Genomic DNA, 21,741 nt, shown 5'->3' with positions numbered 1-21,741 from the left:
AATTGTGTATCAAATTGAAATGGAAAAATATCATGTAATTTCACCCTGCTAAAATAACAAAGGAGAAAACAAAACTGTATTTATTTTAAACCATGTTTATTGGTGATATACAAAATAAAGTAAACTGTTTATTGACAAACATACAGTATATACATCAATAAATTAAAAGAACATTAGACCGATGATGAAACAGTTAATTCCATAGTTACCAGTACCTTGCCATCATCACTAATTTAGCTACAAAAAAAAAACAACAACAATAATTTAGTTGGAAGATAAATACTTAGAAAGACTGTCACATTTTCAGTATTTTCCCATAGAAAGAACAGTATAATAATTTATTACACCCCATACAGAAATAGTATAAAACACAGAATTTCCTATTACAGGACCTTTTCTGAACAGGCTGCTTCATATTCACACAAACTCACTACTTCTCTATAACTTTAATTCGACCATTATTTACTTTCAGACACAAAAATATCCCAACTTTAATGTATAATCAGACAGAATGATCACCATTAGACACATATTGTTTGAAGGGCAAACAGACAACAGTGGCATGAAAAAGAAGAAAACAGCCAAAATATGTTCAAATGATGCGATGCCAGTGCAGGGCCAGCAGAAGCAAAGCAAACATTGTTATTGATTGACACGCCAAACAAACGATCAAAGGAATGTTTGGTTCATTTACTCTCATTGATCAGCTTTGGAGGTGGGTGAAGGGGCTTTTAGTCTGAATGTGTGATTGCCTCACAGGGAAATAACTGAGTGAGTACACACCAATTGGCCTGGCAGAATGATAAGAGGTTAATGATAAGCATTTTCTCTACAATCATAAGATGTTTTTAACAAGGGTCTAGTTAATTCAATCTGTAACACTCTGTAAAGGATGAAATTTGTTCACTTCTATCATATTTGTCTCCACTATTTCTTTTCCCGTGCCATAAAATATTTACGAACATATGATTTAGGAGTGGCTGCTTGGGCTGGTGATGAAACGTCTTTTCATTAGGAAGGTGAAACGTCTGCGCAGGAAGCAGTAAAACATGTCAAGCTCATAAAATGTGTTACAGAAACCCTGTTTGATAATGGCTAAAGGTCACTGATTTCTGCTGACTTAATGTTTGGATAAACTACATTCAAGACCAAACACACAGCTTCACACAGGAGGAAAAACACAACAACGACAACAAGCGACATCTGTCAAACTGAAATGGCTAGAAAAATATTAGATTTCTCCTGTCTATGCACATTAATAAATACAATAATATGCTGGGGGGAGCAAGGCAAGTCACAACACATAATCCATATATAAACAAACAAATCGCCAAAACATTTGATACCCAGTTCACATATTGCTAAACATTGTGAATATAAACTCTTCAACTTTGTCACATCATACTGGACCTGAACAATTTGACACAAGCGACAATAGCAGTACAGCTTCTCTGTGACAGGAGTTCTACTTATGCCTTACACAGTTTGCATATTAAAAGACAACAAAACACCATCTTGACACTGTTACACTCACAACATATGGTATTCATCCCCGAGGTGTGTTTGACCGAGAATTTTAGCAAAATGTTTTCTTCCTTTTTTTAAAAACGGAACCAAGTACACAAAAACAATGAAGGAATTCAATGAGTGGCTCAACAGGAAAGGAAAGCACACATTTACAGAGAAACAATATCATAAAAACAAAAAATAACAACCTCATAAAACAATGGTGTTGGTATACTGGACATGATTTGTTTGCAAATTAATACCATCATTTTTTCATTTGTGTTATCTGAGGTGTCATTGTCTGCACACGTTTTTAGCTTTTGGATTATGGAGAAATTATCAATCCATTAAATCCCAAACCTCTACAGTTTATCTTCAGATGCTGTTTCGTCTGCCTGTTGTGTGCGCACAACCTACTAGCTTTATGAACTTCAACTTTTTGAAAACTTCAAAAAAGATTAACAATGGTTTCAGCAAAACAAGTCAGTATCCATCTTCATAAACATATATTTTCATCCCTGTAGATTATATCCATTTCAATAAAATAATCAATTAAAACAAGGTTTTCCTTCCTGAACGGTAATAAGCATTTTGTTTGAAAGTCTGTTGAAAGTCACTCTTTGATAGATGAGCTATTAAATAGCAGAGGACTTATCATTCACTCTGTAAGACCTTATGTACAATAACATCATTTTGTCACTTCCCTGACTTTTATAAAAGAAAGAGATGAAAAACTAAAACTTAACATTAAATATACCTACAGTAGAACAAAAATGGCTTCACATCACTGTTACTTTAACGTAAGTGAACCTTGCATACCGAGATTGGTCACTTGGTCTGCAGGAATCAGTGCAGAACATAACAAGCACCACGGCACAGGCTTTCATCAGAAATGTGGGACATAGAGCTGCAAAAAAAAAAAAAAAGAGCTTTATAAAAACCATAAATGCAGATTATGGGCAAATGATCTAACACGTTCAGATGGTCCTGGGGCACACTTGATAATGAGAGAACAAACACGGTTACCCGCTGTGTCATCACTCGCCCTGAAATCAAACAAGGATCAAAGTTGTACCCATCAAATATAGTGAAAGTTATACTTACCCCATCACATACTTGCACAGCACACCACACTCTAGTTCACGGTACATACACGTGCCTAGTCACTACAGAAAGAACAAAGCTATTCGGTAGTTAAGCCACTTTTGGTACAATTGCAAAATAGAGAGATACTGTATATCAAAGTGATTTTGTTACCTCATTTTTTTCCACAGGTAAATACAAACAATGTAAAGCTAACTGTCTTTATAAAATTTGAGACGCTACCATACATGGACACTGTTTTTTTTTTTTTGTTATATTTTTTAAGAGAACACCACATAAGATTACTTTTATTGTAAAGTTTTGTCAATGACTCCCCATTTATGTGAATGCATGTAATTTATTGGTTAAACTACTCTGAGTAGGAGACCATACCATTCAGCAAGCTTTATATTGAGAATTTCCGAAAGAACTTTTCAAATTGTGGAAATAATTAAAATAAATTAGTAGCTAGAGCACAGCACATGTACAAGTGCAAAGTCTTATAACTAGGTATTATTATCATTTGCTTTATTATTAGTGGCTACTACACAGCTCATAGAACAACGGGGAGTTAAATGTTGTCATAGACGTCCAGACTAATCAGTGTATCCCACTGATCACAGGTATGGCCCAATTATTATTATGATCAACGCTTCCTCTTGACTTCTCCCAACATTTCAATTATCAGAAAAAGGCACTTGCCCTTCCAAATTTTTCAAACGTAAACACTACTTGTAGAGAATCATATCAAAGATGTCAAGATTTTTTTTCCCACAGTTATGTTATTTTCCTTTGTTTTTAATTCCTTCATCATCTGGCTACCCATGCAGTCGGAGAAGCTAATTAGAAGTGGAAAAAAAGAGAAGGGCAAATATGAGTGATAAGTAAAGAAGCTGTAGAAAATAAGATAACTAACAAACATAACAATACCAAAACAATCACGAATTTCACAGAATTCCTGATATATAACAATTCACACACAGAGAATACATTTTGAACCTCATGTGAATGACAACACGGTACAAAACAGTAACAGGTAACACAATTGTGTTGTATGTATATATATATATTCTCTGTCATACTGATATGAAAAGGTTGGAGCAAGATGGGACTCATCTGCAGCCAATGAAATTATTGGTTCACATGAGATGATCTATCATCAAACTATTCTGTCTCTAAATCCATCACAGAAATGTTCCATGTTTGTTTAGCCACGAAATGGGAACATTGGACCGTCCTCATTACGACAGCAGTTCATTACAATTATCAACTTTAAATTGCCGGATCCTTTGTGAACAAGCACTGACCGAGGGCCAAGTCCTCTGCTTCCTTCTAGTCCTTGACTGCACCCGAGACCTGTGTCAGGTCAGTGCAGTGACTTGACACAGGAGTTGAGTGCAAGTGAAGAAGGCGTGGCAAGCAGAGAAGAAATTCTTAGACGCAGCTGAATTCCATCCAGATACACCTTTGTCAATCTAAACCTCCCTCAAGACCGTGCATCTGTTTTGGACTTAACTATTGTAATGACACTCGTCGCCGTTGCCGCCTTCCCGGGTATGAGTGGACCAATGACTGGTGACGCTACCCCTCCTCCTCCCCCTCCAGCCCTGACTCCGACCCCCACAGTGGGGCTCCTTGCCACAGTCCTGGCAAAGGTCTGTAAGGCCTCATACTTGGACCTGAGAGCGTCTAGCTCTAGGCGCATGGAAGCATTCTCATTGGCCAGTTTGTCCACTTCCTGTTGCAGTTGGGCCTTCTGCTTTTCCAGCTCTTCCTTCTGGGTAACTCTCTTTACTCGACAGCTGGCGGCATAGCCCCGATTCTTCAGGGTGCGCCGCCGCTGCTTTAATTGCAGGATCTCCTCCTTAGTGAGACCCCGGAGGTGCTGGTTAAGCTCCCGCACTGACATGGTCACCAGCTCATCATCTGTCAAGCTGGTGCCATTCTCTCCTGGCTCTCGCTTCACCTTTATAAAGTAAGAAGGAATCAGATCAAATACAGTACAGTCAATCAAAGACAACAAACGGAGTGGCATACAGTGAACCCCAACCATATCGTGTAGCATCTTTCGCGGCCCTGATATATCACAGATTTTTAGCCACTCTTTTTGGACATTTCTTTACAGTAAACAGGCAAAACTAAATTTAGAGTTGTGCGCCTTCAGTGTGTACCATGGTGTGCCTCAACATGCCGGGCAACATTGAGCATTCACAGTATGATTTGGCGACGGGGCGCTGGGGCCCACTGCCGCACAGACAGGTGCCCTCCAACTGCTCAGGGCCCTGGGACAGTTGTTCCCCTTTCCCCCCCTGTTTGACCCCTCTGATTATGAAATGTGTTTTGAAACTAAAAAGTGCCATTGAAAACAAAAAAAATGGTTCTGGCTTACAAGCATTCTCAGCACACTGCACCACCCACTGTCATATCCATTTTATGTTTAATTAATTGTCAAATTAATGCCTCGCTGCATGTAGCTAACACATCTATTACCATGTTACCTAAACACTTAATTCCAGCCTAATCGAGGTTTACTTGATTCAAACTGTACTGTGGTGAATCTGACTGAGCTGTACCATTTTGGTGGATGTTCTCCCTCACCTTTAAGGCTTTATTTCCTTTGTTTGTCGTCGTCATGCCACAGGAGCCTTGTTCTTCTGAAGAGACCTACACAAATGCAGAAAAAAAATATAACACAGTTATTCTAAGTAATAGCTTGACAAAAATGTACAATTGTTCACAGGATTAAGTACAGTATAGTAGTATTAAGTATTGTTGTTTGCGGATTACTACCCACCAGGTCAGGCACATAGAAACCAAATCCAATTGTACCTTTGGAAGACTGATATTTGAACAGGTTAAACGTTGCACATCAATATCAGGTTGTATGAGTGAAAGTGACACGCAATATTTCTCAGAATTTCCCTGACTTCCTGTTTCTTGACAGTTACAGTGATAGTGCCCTATGCTTTTGTCAAGCTGAAGCGTTATTGGTTAGCTTCAGGCCAATCGCTAGCAAGTGAACTGAGAGAAGAGGAACCGATAGAATTTGTGGGAAGGAGTCCAGGGGAAAACCAACTGTTTCAGCTCTTACACGTTCTTACACATGCATACAGTTTATCCCACCCAGCCTGTAGCAACATACGGGAAAAAAATGAACTACAACTGACAGGAATATAAAAATCTAACAATGGCAGAAACACAGATGTAGTTGCTCAAAAGGGGAAACAACAGACAAAAGGGTGGAGATAAAGAAGTCAACACAGGAATGCAAAAGATGACATCAGTCCTCAGAGTGCACATCTCCACAAGGGATGCTTTGTGTCCGAGGGTGCTTGTCTGTTTCAGACCTCTGTGTGTGTGTGTGTGTGTGTGTGTGCGTGCGTGTGTGTGTGGTCATTAAAGGGTGTCTCTTGTTGCTGCTCTGACCTAAGCGAACATCATGAGAGCAGTCACAATGACTCAGCAGATTCCTGGCCTCAGTCCCCCCAAACACACGCTCTCCTCTCCTGCCGCGCAAATGTTATCTCTCTTTTGTCACTTTCTATTGGGCCACTTTTTTTTCTTCTTTTTTTTTTTTTTTTTGAAATAACCTGTCCTGTTCAGCTGCATGGCCTTGCAGAATGGTGGATCTGTATGCCTTTGTGCTGGAACAGTTTTGGTGTGCAACAGGGGAGTTTGAAATACTCTGTCTACTTATTTTTTTAATTTGTTTATTATTATGATGTTTATTGAAAATGCAGCCGGACAGAAAAAGGTTTTAGGGGACAGACAGAGGGACAGCGTGGACAAGGGGACTAGGGGTGATAACCACAGCAGAACAATAGTGAGACAGTCTAGATATTTTAACACAAGTAACATTACAACAGTCAAGTCGTGTATTTGTTTGTGGATGGGAGGGACACCCGGTGAGGACGTGCAATAACTAACCAAGAGAACAAGATGAGAGAGGACAGAAAAGGTCAGGACAGGATGTGGGAAAATGAGCAAGGCAGTGCTACTGACGAGTGGTGCTGTGGGATTCTTTTTTAGTGTCTAAACACCTGTAAGAACCTGTGAGTTGATATGTTAATATAACCTGTGCTATTATTTGTGGTCCCAGCACAAGCCTATAGCGTGTCTATCAAACTAATTAGTGAATGAACACCATATAATATACATGCTAGTCAACTGGTATACGGAGTTGCTGAGCTGGCATATGGAGGAAGGTTGGGCCCGGCCCCCTCCACCCACAAGGGGGGGCCAAGTCAGAGAGCCAGTCCAGCACGGGACCCAAACAGGGGGACGCCCCCGACCCTCAGGACCCAGGGAGGTCCCGAGCCCAACCGAAGCGCCCCGACCAGTCTCAAAGGGAGGGGTACGGGCACTGGACCACCGCCCCCCACGACCCACACCCACCCAGCGACCCCCACCTCCGCCATTGCCCCAACCACCTCCGGAGAGCATGGGGGGGCCAGCTACCAACAGGGCCCAACGCAGGAGCCAGCCGCCGACCCAAAAACGGGCACAGCCCGACAAAGCGAGCCCATGTTAAGCACCCGTCGTGAGCAAGGACGGGCGAGGGTGTCAAGAGAGGGGAGAGGAGGACGGGGCCCAAAGGGGAGGGAGGGGGTCGGACCCTCATCTCTCTGTGGCCCGACAACAACCATTTTGCGGTTGGTAAGTGTATTGAATTAGTACTTCAGATTAATTTGTATACTTTTGAAAGGAGTTCTTTTGTTTTGTGGGAGTAATTCTACTATTTTCTGAACAAAAACGGGTAGGTCTAAAGTATTCAAGTGTGTTGAGAATCTTTTTAGTATTGTTGTTCTAACTTTATAGTATTGAAGGAAGGGCCCCTTTTTACTGTTTACGTTTGTTTAAAAATGTGGGCCTGCCATAAACAGAGTCACAGGTTGAGGAAAGCTTAAAAAACATTTTAACAAAGAAGCATGCCTGAAATGATTGGTAATCTTGAGGATACCGTTTTTTAAGCATCTTTGGGTATCCTCAAAATCACGACCTGTGTCATATATTATTATTATTATTATTCAAATTATCATCAGTTTGGCCTGGCAACACTGAGTAGTCTACCTCCCCCCACAGTGCACCTCTGTGAGTCTGTGAGGATGCTGAAGATACAATAAATTAAAAATAGCAGTAGATCAGAGAAAATGTACATTACAAACACATACTTTATATTGCCACCACTATGATGCCCATCATTGTTTTAACAGCTCTTTCCAACGCATCGACCTGACACCAACATTATGACCACTTGCAGAACGATTCTGATATTTTGGTTACCTCATTTAACTACAGTACATGAAAGTGTCAACATTTTGAACACAACACTATAGCATATAGTGCAGTTCTACAACACAGCAAACTACAACCATAACAATAGAGACAACATCTCGCTGTAACGGTCAATCAAAACTGAGAATTATTATGTTTGTAAAGTCGGAATTTTTGATATAGCTTTCTTGAATTGTGCATGCAGTGTTCTGGGATGCATTGTACGCTCCCACAGCTGAAGGTGCATCATCATCACACAATAGATGGATCAAAGACATGAAGACTAAGGGTGCCTTTGGGGGTGGATGGGAGAGATGGTGGGGGAAGTGAAAACAGAGAGGCAAAAAAAGGAGGCGTTTTTACTGCCAGGCATAGGTTTATTTCCCCCGTGCCTAACCCCCCAACCCCCATCTACATACAAACAAAAAGCATGCCAACACATTCCCCTGCCACCATGCTGGGGGGGCGGGGGGGGGGCAATAATATCCACATGTTCCACTGCAAGTACCCAAACATGCAAATGCAGTCAAATTTCAATACAATACAACCCATGTCAAGGAAACAAAAAAGCTGACTCTCCATATTTGGTCTTGACATCAGTGTCTTACAATGAGCCATATAAAATTATAAGAGGGACATAAAATTATCAATGTAGTGAAGCTATTAGCACTGGAACGTCCCTATCAATACAGTAAAGAGGATCATTTCCTCATATAGTGGCCGGTGACACCCATTTATTTAACTGCAGATTAGCTACTAGGCATCAGGGGGGTAAAGCTTTTTTGTGGGAAGGAGGCCTTTATTGCAAAAATATATTTTTACAACAATATTATACATCTTTCATTATAACACATTTATTAAAATATAACAAACAACAGTCTTTTTTGTGCTTTTCATGTTATGGACATTATTGTGTTGACCTCATAGGGAAAGAATCCACTCAAGCTTTTTGCCTACCCCAAAGCTAACCTTTCCCACAAATACCAGCGTTATAGATGCCATCTCTGGTCTGTAGGTGGCATATGTTGTGGTAGGCATCTTCCGCTGAACATGATGGTATCAGATGATATATGAAAAGGTAAATATAGCATCCTAAGACACTATTTGAGGTGCGGCTCACCCAGCGCTTAACTGTGCCGCAATGTGGAATAAGATTCCGTATTTGAGCAAACAGAGAACTCCTAACTCCAAGACGTTAGCTTTTCATCGGCATGTTGTTAGTTAGTTAGTTAGACTATTTAACCAAATTCAATCAATTGATAAAAAAAGTTTTCCCCAACGAAATTATGAATCTTATTGACAAAAATGCAAAACAAAATAAAGAAAAGAAAGAAAATAAAATGGTGGATGTATTTCACTATAAATAATTCTGTACAATGTAAAAAATATATATAATATTCACAATGCAGTGTATCATTTGCATTTGTAACATCTCTTGCAATATGATTTCTATTTTAGTTCACAGTGCAGTCCATATACTGTAAAATATGATTTCAGATTTCATTACAGCATATCTGCAAGTGAACACGTGTGCTCATAGACACTCAACTGTATTATTAGTACGGTTACTTTTTCCACTACGTGGGTGCTGATATACAGTATTAAAAGAAGACATTCAGGGCAGAAATGCAAATACTAGATGCACAGTCTTCTAGATAGCAATCATATCAGCATATTTTGTGTGTTTTTTAGAGGTTTAGAAGGTGGACATAATGTACTGTCAAAGCTGAGGAAACAAACACCATGCTGTTCAGCAGGGAGTGAGGGTGCATCTCAGCAGTATTTTATCATGTATAGTACTGTAGATTAATACAAGTTAATCCGTGTTGGGGAATAATTTTAGTAAGTACTACACACATAATAAGAAGCTCTGTTTTTCATCGACAAAAAGGTATACTGCAGCACAAAACTGTAATAAACTGTTGGCACAATTGTGCTCTTGAACAGCACAGGTCACGTGTAAGTCACCTGGGTTAGGGATCATCTGCTGAGTAAAGCATTGCCATTCATCTTGAGCTTGCCAGTGGTGTCCTTCCCACAGTGCATGTGGGGTGGTCGCAGTGCTGTGGTCAATGCCACGGCCACTCTCGCTACAACAGACAGCTTTTCTGCTGCGCTAGGCTGTATTTTTATGTAGCCACAAAGAACGCTGACGACTCAAGAGCGGAGCTGCTTATGGTTACTGCTGAAAAACAGCACACACAAACACAAACATACACACACACACAAACAGATGACATGCTGTGAAGATGGTTAAAACACAACCAGAGATAAGACTGTGAGGAGAAAAGAGGTAAGAGAGGAGGTAATGCTGGAGGAGGTTGTGAAGGAGGACGGAAGGAATGCTGACGTCTCCAGAGCTGATTAGCGCTACAACGGAGACATCACACCCACAGCTGAGGAAAATGCTGAGTATGGAGGGAGGACAGGGTGTGGGGTGCAAATGACAAGGGAGACTGAAAAGAACTTGAGCGGTGGGTGAGGGGGGCATAGGTGGGGATGGAGGGATGGGACGGCAAGGGAGGAAAGCAGGGAGGCAGAGGGGATGGGAGGGTGTTTAGGTGAAAATGCATCCTCAACACATTTGTAAGAGCTTAGCTGTTGGGCACGGAGGTGGGTGGAGGGAGGATAGAGAGAACTCCACGGAGGGGGGCAGCGGTGGGGGATTGGGGTCGGTGAGAAAAGAACTGAGCTCAGCAATGACCACGGATAAAACCTCCAATTAGAAAAGTTTTGAAGCTGATCCAGTGCAATAAAACTACTACTAACCATCTGACACAGACATACACACGTAGATGAAAATCGTCATGGACCAGGTGAAACAGGGATCGTCAAAGATTGATCATCAAACGAGTAAACACTCTTCAAGTAGTGCAGACTAAAAAGCACTCTGTGTGTGTGTGTGCGCATCTTCTTCAGACTGCACCCTAATTAATCTTCTTTGAGAAAAACCTTTTGCACCGGGCCAATAACAACACACTGAGAGGAATTTCTTAGAAAGCGACTTCCATCCAGGTGGTGCTTGTGCACACTAATATAAACCTGAGGGCTTGTGAGGGTGGATGTACGCAAGCACAAACCAGTCAACGCTGAGAGAAAGATTAAGACTAGATTGTTTAAGTGATGCAGTGGAAAGTCTATATTTAGTGAGTAATCCTAGCATAACAACAAGTTTAACTGTGCCTGCAAGTGACAGAGCAATCACTGACAACAGGGACAACATTGAATGGAGTAGGACACTCAGATGACGAGAGAAATGAAGAGAATTTAAACTTCTACAGCTCACCTTGCCCATGTTAAGAGGATCTCTGTGATTTACGTGGGCCGTGAGCGTTGGTAAATAATTCACGCTGAGCTCTGAGGGGAGGCTGATTGAGATTTAGGAATCAGATCAGCGATAATGGCAACCTGTGAGCGAGGGAGTGGCCTCACAGCAGAAATCATGGAGAGAGTGAGGATATTAACACAAGGGAGTACACTTTCATTGTGCGTGTGTTTAAATGTGTGCGTGTGTCGTGTAAGAGAAAGCAGGAAGCTATTAAATGGGACGTTTGCAGAGTGTGAAATAAATATGATAACATGGAGAGAGGAGCAGAAGATATGGAGAACGTATTGGGACAAAGAAGATCCCACAAATTGCAATATACACCACATATTAGGACCACCTGCACAACAAAATGAGATACAATACTAATGGCATTTCAACTAATTTGCCTAAAGCTTGATTTTGGTTCAATTGACACTGTCCGAGAAGTATTTAACAATATGCTTCCTTTGTGTGTCTAGATGAGCCTAGGAAAGAAGGTACCTGGGTTTTATGCCCTTAGCAGGGTCACGCAGGGCAAAGAAGTCCTAGCGGAGGGACCAGACAAAGCACAGCTCAGAAACCCACTATGATGGATAAAAGTATTGGACCCTCTCCGGGACACAGGTTACCAGGGCCCTCCTGAAGCCAGATCTAGAGGTGATGCTCGCTGGCAATTGCCTAGTGGTTTGGCCTGCACCCATGGAGCCCGAGCACAGCCAGAAGAGGTAACACTGTCCCCTTTCACATGCGCTCAACACTTGTGGACAGTGCACAATGAGCTTGGTGGCGGCCGAAGGCAAGGAACCTTGACAGGCCGATCCCCAGCAACAGAAAATGGTTCTAGTGATGTGGAATGTGACCTCTCTGGTATACTCATTGCTCCCTCCTGCTTGGTGTCTGTATGATGGGGTTCAACTCGGTGGTGAAAGGGTTGCCTTCCTCTGCCTTTAGGTATGGAGACGGGGGTCCTGACTGTAGTTTCTGCCTATGCACCAAATAGCAGCTCTGAGTACCCATCCTTTTTGAAGTCCATGGAGGAGGTTCTGGAGTGTACTCCCGCTGGGACTTGTTCTGCTGGAGGACTTCAATGCGCATGTGGCAATGGCAGTGAGACTTGGAAAGGCGTTATTGGGAGGAACAGCGCCCCTAACCAGAACCTGAGCAGTGTTCTGTTATTGGACAGAAATTTTACCGTGTCCTGGGGGATAGTGAGCCATGTTCCATGCCTCCATTGTTGAGGCAGCCAACCGGAGCTGTGGCTGTAAGGTAGTCGGTGCCTGTTCTGGCAGCAATCCCCAAACCAGTTAGTGGACACTGGCAGTGAGGGATGCCATCAAGCTGAAGGAGTCCTATTGGGCCTTTTTGGCCTGTGCAACTCAGAAGGCAGCTGATGGGTGACTGGCAGGCCAAGGAGAATGCAGCTTTGGTGGTCACTGAGGCAAAAAACAGACGGGAACTAGGAAATTCTGATCCGCCATCCAGCATCTCCGGATGGAGAAGCAATGCACCATAAACACTGTGTAAAGTGGGGATAGGGTGCTGCTGACCTCGACACAGGACATTGAAAGTTGGTGGGAAGAATACCTTGAAGACCTCAATTCCACTGACATGCCTTCCTGAGAGGAACCAGAGTCTGGGGACTATGTGTGACTTCTCTATCTCTGGGGTTGAGGTCACTGAGGTGGTTAAAAAGCTCCTCAATGGCAGAGCCCCAGAGGTGGATGACATCTGCCAGAGTTCCTAAGAGTTGTGGGAAGATCTTGGTTAACAACCCTCTGCCGCATCGCATGGACATCAAGGACAGTGCCTATGCATTGGGAGATCGAGGTGGTGGGCTCATTTTTCAAGAATGAGGACTGTAGGGTGTGTTCCAGCTACAGGGAACTCACACTCCTCAGGCTCAATGGTAAGGTCAATTCAGCGGTTCTGGAGAGGAGGGTCTGTTTGGAAGGTGAATCACAGATTCAGGAGAACCAGTGGGGTTTTCATCCTGGCCGTAGAGCAGTGGACCAGTTCTACACCTGCAGCAGAGTCCTGGAGGGTTCATGGGAATTTGGCCAGTCTACATGTGCTTTGTGCTCAGGGAGTCCTGTGTAAAAAACCTTGCTGTGTGTGGCAAATGTTTACCTACATTGTGATAGGCATTATGCCCACCTACAGGACTAGAGTGCAACAGTGTCTCCCCAAGCATCATCAACCGTCAACAGTCATATTTGGATTGTCTGGGCTTGGTGGAGATATGAAGGAATAATTACTTTCCTGAGAGTTTAAATAGGGTTATGTACATGATAGTTAAGTGTGCATGAGCTTGTGTTTGTGCAAAGTGATTTATTAAAAGTGAGGAAAAAGTCCTGGCGTCAACACGTTTTTCCCATTCCAGGTAGTAAGTCGGAGTGTGATGACTTTTCCCAACACAAGCAAAAAAAATTGCATCGTCAGACTGTTGAGCCCTGGCTCTGCTTTTTTTTTTTTTTTTTTTTTTTTTTTTAATAAGAGGAAAATAATCCTCGGTCAAACTGATTCTCATTTGGCATGTAAAATCAGAGGGCTACTAGGAAAACATTTGTAACAAGTAAAACCATGTAAAGTGTCACACTTTGTATTCATCTGGATGCACATAATCATGAATTAACTACAGCAATGCAGTAATATGTATTCTGAGAGGATCACGAGAAATCTTTCAGTAACATTTAGCAATATTAACAAAAAGGTAACGGTATACTGCACAGTATGCTGTGAGACATAGTATTCTGCAAATCCTAATTCAGGGGTACCATTTACTGTCACTCTTTTAGGATTCTAACGACAAAGTTTAGGATTTTCTCCTTGCTGCATATTGGTTTATGATGTCTACTCTTCTTGCATAGACACACGGAAAGGTGGTTTGGTTCTGACATCATAAGTAAAATTGTGTCTACGCAGATCGCATTAGTAGTGTCAGATTAGGCATGCACTCTTATGAGCAATAATGACATCCTATTATTACACTGCTGTATTACAGAGTGCCCAGTAGAGATGTGAAGTGCATCTGTCACTATGTGCTCTCTGTTAACAAGTAGGCACACAGTAATCTGAAATAGAGCACATGCTCATCTCTGGAAGTACACACATGAGCGTGCAGTTTATTGCTGGCGTAGTTCCCCCTTTAGCTCTGAGCTTCATTGTCACCAGGAGGCCACTGTTCTGACCCACAGTCTGCAGATAGTAAAGTATTTTGCATCTCTTTGGTTTACGAATACATTCACTGAAGAAAAGTACTTAATTTTTGATTGCAAATGATTAAAACGTCGTAAACCGATGTAATTTCCCCCTCTTTACTCAAAAATAATCAAATAATATATTTTAACACATTTGAATCATGTGCAACAGATATTCAAATTAAGTACATAAATTAAAATAACTTTTTTTCAGTGAGGCTTATATGTGAAGTACAACAACAACAAAAAAACATCTATCCATGCATTTTCTAGAGCACGAGTCCTCATTAGGGTTGTGGATATACTTGAGTCTATCCCAGCCGACAGGCGACAGGTGGGGACACTCTGGACTGGACACCAGTCAATTGTAGGGCACATAAAGACCATTATTTCACCATGGTGCTGCACTAAAACCAATTACCGCACTATAATATGAACGACAGGAGTCACTGATGGTATAGTGGTACACTTGCCTGACTTTGGTGCAGGCAGCGTGGGTTCAGTTCCCACCCAGTGACGGTGTGAATGTGGGTGCGACGGGTTGTCCGTGTCTATATGTGCCCTGCGACTGCCTGGCGACCAGTTCAGAATGTAGTCCGCCTTTCGCCCGAAGTCAGCTGGGATAGGCCCCGTGACCCTAACTAGGATAAGCGGTGTTGAACATGGATGGATAATATGAATGACTTTACTGGAGTTATTTCAATTACTAGGCATGCAACATTGCATGTGTATCTTCCGTTATGTTCAATTACATAATAATGAGTATAAAAGGCAAAACAAGCACAGAATGGTTCAAGATGAAAAGCATTTTTTGCTCGTAATTAAGAACATTTTCCACATTCTCAGTGCTTTTACTATATTTTCTTACTCATTATTTTTTAAAGATATTCACACACGTTGTGATTCCCACAATGCTTTACAGTTATATAGAATTTGTTTGTCCTCAGTCATTTCAAACATCCATACAGCCATCCATTTCCTACACCGATCATCCTCATTAGGGTCACGGATGAGCTGGAACCTATCCCTGAATTTGGATGAGAGGCAGGGACTGGTCGCCACTCAATCCGAGGTGACATATAGACAAACAACCATTCACACTAACATTCACACCTATGGACAATTTAGAGTCTTCAATTAACCTAACAGGCTGCACGGTGGTCAACTGGTTAGAGCGTCTGCCTCACAGTTCTGAGGACCTGGGTTCAATCCCCGGCCCCGCCCGTTTGGATTTTGCATGTTCTCCCCGTGCCCGCGTGGGTTTTCTCCGGGCACTCCGGTTTCCTCCCACATCCCAAAAACATGCATGGTAGGTTAATTGACAAATTTAAATTGAATGTGAGTGTGAATGGTTGTTTGTTTGTATGTGCCCTGCGATTGGCTGGCAACCAGTTCAGGGTGTGCCCCGCCTCTTGCCCGATGACAGCTGAGATAGGCTCCAGCAAGCCCGCGACCCTAGTGAGGAGAAGCGGCTCAGAAAATGGATGGATGGATGGAATTAAACTAATATGGATGTTTTTGGAAAGTGGGAGGACACCGGAGTACGCTAGCACGGGCAGAACATGCAAACTCCACTCAGGAAGGCAGGAACCGGAATTCAAACCCGCAATCTCAGAACTGTAAGGCAGCTGTGCCAACTGCTCGTTCACCATGCCACCTCATTTCAACCAATTACCTAGACTACATGAGACAAGAGGTTACAATCACTGATGGTGTTAGTTTATTGGTTAGTCATGAGTTACTTGGTCATCCTCAATGAACCAGGAAGTCGCCTGCAAAACTAAACTACTACCAAACAAACACATATATGGCTCTCCAAAAGTTTTTTGTTGTTGTTACATTTCTTAGCAGTTTGACCTTGGCATGATCTGCTATATTAAAAAGCCTTTTTGAGCACCACAAGGTTATGTAAACAAGTGACGTAGTCAAAAAAATAACAGTGATTCCCATCAAACAAAATACAACAAAACTTACTAACTGCAGATGTCAAAATCCCATCGTAACAATTAAATTGGACTATTAAGAATATGCTTTGCTGCAAGCTTACATCTGCTTTCAACAAAACCCCCAGGAGCTGTTGGTAAACAGAAGGTGATGATGAGATGCTTCATTTGATCTGCATGCTTATCTTTTCTCTGCTCGCTGATCTTGATACAATATGTTTCCAAATAACAAAGGTTCATGAATTCCAACCACAATTCTGGCATCGTCACACTGCAGTCAGACATGCGCAAGATGATGCAACTGGTAGAAAACCACTCAAACAGATGCTCCTGTGACCAGCACCTTACATCTCGAACGCTATCCCTAATAGTTCAACGTGGCATGAAAAGCAAACTCACTAATGTGGTTTCTTGCGCTTCTATGTGCGCACAAGGTGTCTCCGCCTCAAAGAGCTCCAAAATGAACGCTGGTGCCCTTGGAAGGAAAACATGAGAGGTTTAAGGCATGAGCACAGATTGTAGTGTGATTACTGATAAAGACAAGCTGCTTCGTACGATTTGGTGCTTGAACACACCACAGAAATTGCCGCGCTGCAGGTTGAATCAGTAAAACAAGTGGCTTAAACACAACTAAACAAGATTTTCATTTCTCAATCCCTTTTAGTTTATGTTGGATTTGTTTTTATTTCATACTTTTCTGTCTTCTCAGGGAGGTAAACACCTTGGCACACTGGTGAAGTTTGGGCTAATTTAACACACAGCAAGCAGAAGGAGCTGACACTGATACAAAAAGACTGTGGAGCATAGAGATGATTATGCACCAGATCTGCTTACACCATATTTCATCATTACCGTTGAGGGGAAGAAAAAACACTCCACTATTGATCTGCCCAACTGCTTTCCCCTCACATACTCCCTGTGCTTCTGTCTTTTATTCTTCTTCTTTTACTTCCATCTCACTCATAGCAGACTTTTCTGAAATGGAGCCTACAGTACAAAAAAAAAATAAAAATCCACAACCATTGAAATTTACCCCCACTCTCATCGCAGGTGAACACGATAGGAGAAATCCATTAAGACGCCTCTGCAATATACTCTATTTACTGCGTTATTTCTTCTTTCCTGAAATACAGGCGAGGGGATGGGTAAACACTGAAAAAAATATCTTAGTAACAAAACATTGTTGCCCCTCCGAATCAGTAATCTAGACCCCTGAAAAGTATAACTGATTGGTCAAGAGGAGTACAATTTTTGTGAAAGTCACGAACGTAAGGGGAGCCAGGTGTGAGCCAGTATATCCACGACTGGAGAGATGCATTCATTTCTAAGTTTGTTCTGGTCGATAAATGTGAACCTGGTGGGAACATTTGTTTCCACGTGCTTCAGTTCCATTCGTGTTTGACAAAAATTGCTATGAATTTGTTATAATGGGAAAAATACAATCTTTGGACCATCTGAAACTACGACCTTCATTTTTCACATTAATAGCAATATGTGACCAGATACAAACCTGCTCTGGCCGTGCTTTAAAAGGTAGTAAAAGTGGAAGCAAAATTTCTGGGGGTCGGTGCAATCACACAATAACATTGAGGTTAAACCATCATGAGAATAATAGTGGGGCATCAGCCCAGAAGAAGTGTGTTTCGCTTTTTCAACTGTGCGTGCGTTTGTTTTTGTTACACCACCACAGATGGGTACCAGCAATTGCAAAGGGAAAGTATAGTGATGACCACACAACCGGAAATGGAACTTATTACAGAAAGTGGTTTGTGTTGGTCCTCAGTTTACAGATTTGATCTAATATACAGAATATCTTTGTGATTTTATTTGCAGTTGCATTTTACCTTTGACCTTGCAATTCAAATTATTTTTGCACATTGCTGCAACAGTTTGTTGTTTTTTACCCCAAAAAATAATAAACCAGATGAGACTTTTACAGTAAATAAATAGTATACAACTAGGCTTAGATGATATTTAATATCCCATTTAATGTTTTATAACTGGGAATGTTGTGTAAATCAACTCCAGTTCTCGCTTGTAGTGTACCACTGCTGCAATAAGTTTATAGTAGGTATATGAATGATCAATAATCAATAGTATTAGCAGAAATAGAGTCCCCCATAATCAATTTTGACTTAAGGCCCCCATGGAGGCGTGGGCCGGCTCTACTCGGTGTGTAGATCTCTCTTACAAACAGCTAGATCTTAGTATCTGAGTGAATTTCCTGCTTACTCTGTGCACCGTCTCTTGTGCTCGCACACACGCACGCACACACACACACACACACACACACACACAAACACAGGACAAGTCAAAGAAACTCGCTGTGGTTAGTAACAAGTGAAAACGCCATCTGTCAAGCGAGGGAGCATTTGCTTCGCCTCAGCATTTTCAGGGGAATGCCTTGAAGACAAAAAGGTCCTTGTTCTCAATCTCTCCGCAAATCCCATCTCTCATTCTTCCTTCATCCCCGTTGCTCCACGCGCCTTTGCCGCCGCGCCGCCACCATCAGCAAAGTTGCACACATAAGCATTGGTCAGCGTTCAATTACGGTGAACACCAGGGAAGGATGGGGAAAGTACTTGACAGAGAAATGCACTTCAAGCACTGATTAAATACTGATACCAAGTATAAAAAGCTTAGCCCATAGGTTGTGTGTGTGTGTGAGAGAGAGAGAGAGAGAGAGAGAGAGAGAGAGAGAGAGAGGGGGGGGGGTGCATTTCTATCCAATACTGATACAACTATTTCATCATTATGACCCTCTATTACAGTACTTGCCAACTTGCTTACTACATACTTTTGATACACTCTTCAGAGTGCTGACTCTAACTAAAGCTGCTGAGTTGGAATCATTAGGGGGTGAAGTTTCGTTTTTCCTGGGTCCACAGAGCTTCCCTATTACTCCTGAGTTGCAATGTGCACAGGTTGCAACCAGTCAGCAGATAATGTCATAATAAGTCAATGAGAAGTAGACACTCAGTTGCAACACCTAAGAGTTAATTGCTTTATAATTTTACTTGTTTAATAATTAATATATAAGTAGGCAAGCCGGGCTAGTAATAAACTTCCTTATCCATCCATCCATTTGGTAGACCGCCTATACTGTTCAGCGTCGAGGGGGACCTTGAAGCCCATGCCAGCTGCCTTCTGGCGAAAGGTGGAGGACACCCTGGACTGGTCGTCAGTCAATCTCAGGGGAGCAGGAGAGTGTACCGCTACACCATCAGTGACGTTAACTGTTATATTTTGTTTAAAAATGCCATGGGCACAGCTTGTCTTGATTGTGTGACTCGGTGAGGTCATCTCGAATAAACAAGGATACCGGTCAGAACGCATTCTCTGCATGAGTGATTCCCAACCACTGTGAATGTGACAGGAGTGATCATCAGGTGTGCTGCGGGAAATATCCAATTTCACTTAATGGAGTGGTTCAAAAACTTTTTTTTCTCAACCTCATGAAACGACTGCAACTACCACCGTCATGACCAACTTAAATTACAATGACATAGTTAGCCTAAGTGTTCATCAAAAACACAGAAAGTTGCATTCCTAAGAAGTAAGGTAGTGTAACATTATGCGCAGTTTGAGTATTAACTCTGCACTTAAGTGTAGGAAAATCAATAACACTGACTCCATTGAAATGTATTGCACTCAAAAGTTAAATGAAACGTTTTAGCTTCATAAATGTTTAAAAGCAAACATTTCTAAAAGACTGAATGCAAATGAATTACACTTCGGTTAAATACAACTGAACTGTACTTCAAACCCCTGTAACATTGTCCAGTTTGTACATTGAATTCAAAAAGGTCTTTCGCAGACTGCTACCACACTTTGAGCGTCACTGACTGAATTGGTTTGAAAAAGAATTGATCTTTCTTCATCTTTCTATGCCAGCGACGTGTAGTGAAAGCCGATGCTCCCGCCGCACATCCGTGATTGTTTGTTGGTGTGACGCGAGATTTTTCGAATGCTAAATTTTGCACCTTGCCTCGATCGAGGTCGGCAAACGCTGAGCTCGAAGTCTCTCGTAAACTGAACGTCCGCGAGCGAGGTGCACTTGTTCCCGAGGCCCCCCGACGTGAAGCGAGCGCTTTTCCCTCGCTTGAGACCTTTGTCCGCCCGGTGCCATGTTGCCATGGCTCCCTCGTACCTTGCCGCTCATGCTCCCAGATAAGAATGACGTGATGAATCAGCACGAACCGAACCGGAACGGGGACGAGGTGTCTCGACTGGGTTTCGTGAAACATAAGGCCCGTCGGAGGGCACAAAGCAAAAAAAAACAACAACAACAACAACAAAAACAAAAACGTGAAAACAACAGAAACACAAAAAAGGCAGAGAGCGGCGCTCCATGTTGCTCGCTGTCACAAGCTAGCGGCTGACAGACGGCGGTGGTTTCCGCCACGAATTTCACGCAAAGTGGGAAGCTGAGCACGCAGGAGGACAGCAGGACGGATAGAGACATTGACACGGAAAACAACGGCGAACAGGAGAGCCGAGGGTTGTGCGAGTCGCGTACCTGCCAACGAGCGCCGGCCACGCAGTCGGCGAGGCGAGTTCCTCTCCGTCTTCCGACTTGTTACTTAGCACATTTTTGGCCGACTTTGGAAAAACACGTTGACAGGCTACAGCAGACGGGCGACACGTCCGCCGCTCGACCTTTGCTGGCAACGTGCCCTCGCCCCTCTCATTCCGACACACGCGGGCTTCTCGTGTTCTCCCCGAGGTTGCCTCGCGATCGTCCGCTTGGTGCTCCCCCCTTTGTCCGTATGGCGGAATCACCGCTCGGACACGCTCGGTCGCTCCCGACCGGACGGCCGACGAGCGGCGGGCTCGTGATGATTCAGCGCTTCTACGGGGGCGGGGTGGCTTTGAAACTCAGCGAAACGACACCGCGTTTATTCGGCACTTTGTGGGCATTTGGACTGCTGACTCACCAGAAGTGCAAGCCGGAGCGGCGCCGTCCGTTCGCCCACCGCCCCCCGACCTTCGATGGACGGCGTTGGCCGACGGTTGCTGGTGCTGAAGCGGTTGCGAAGCGAGCGAGAAGGAGGGAGCGACGTTTGGCCCCTGTCCTCCGGTTGACGCCTTGTGGCACCGTCTGCTGTATCCGCTCGTTCCTTCCTGCCTTGTTTCTTTCGGTCTGGGCTCAGACGAGAGACGTCAAGTGATGTTTGGATCACGTGGTTTCATTCATGAAGGCGCTACGTAACCCGCATTTAAAGAGACACGGCCCACTACGGCGCCACTACTACTACTACTACTACTACTAACAACAACAACACTCTTAAGAGTCACTAGCGGAGGATTAAGTGGAGGATTTAGTTTCGGAAATTTCGGTTAGCAAGCCACAATGCGGCGTTTCATATCACAGTTGCTGACTTTTTAGCCCAGAACTACCAACACCAGTAATGAGAACTAACAAACACAA

General features: G+C 42.9%; 1 protein-coding gene across 7 annotated transcripts; it reads right to left on the bottom strand.

Moving 5' to 3' along the window:
• Positions 1-79: 79 nt before the first annotated feature.
• Positions 80-21,509, bottom strand: mafgb (v-maf avian musculoaponeurotic fibrosarcoma oncogene homolog Gb). 7 transcript variants are annotated; one of them, XM_061769876.1, is made up of 4 exons: positions 20,830-21,509; positions 9,832-10,048; positions 5,188-5,253; positions 80-4,555 (listed from the first exon to the last, which is right to left on the bottom strand). In XM_061769876.1, exons 3-4 carry the CDS (start codon positions 5,221-5,223, stop codon positions 4,076-4,078), a joined length of 516 nt encoding a protein of 171 aa, XP_061625860.1. In that variant the 5' UTR covers positions 5,224-5,253; positions 9,832-10,048; positions 20,830-21,509; the 3' UTR covers positions 80-4,075. The 7 variants fall into 7 exon arrangements, with proteins under 7 accessions (XP_061625860.1, XP_061625859.1, XP_061625862.1 ...); XM_061769875.1 differs by having other exon boundaries at positions 9,832-10,045; XM_061769878.1 differs by having other exon boundaries at positions 9,832-10,045; positions 21,248-21,386.
• Between the last annotated feature and the right edge of the window lie 232 nt (positions 21,510-21,741).

The sequence above is a fragment of the Phyllopteryx taeniolatus genome, chromosome 4 (genome assembly GCF_024500385.1).
Source record: "Phyllopteryx taeniolatus isolate TA_2022b chromosome 4, UOR_Ptae_1.2, whole genome shotgun sequence".
Classification (NCBI taxonomy): domain Eukaryota; kingdom Metazoa; phylum Chordata; class Actinopteri; order Syngnathiformes; family Syngnathidae; genus Phyllopteryx; species Phyllopteryx taeniolatus.
Note: the sequence above shows the minus strand (reverse complement) of the source record. Positions and strands in the feature narration are given on the sequence as shown.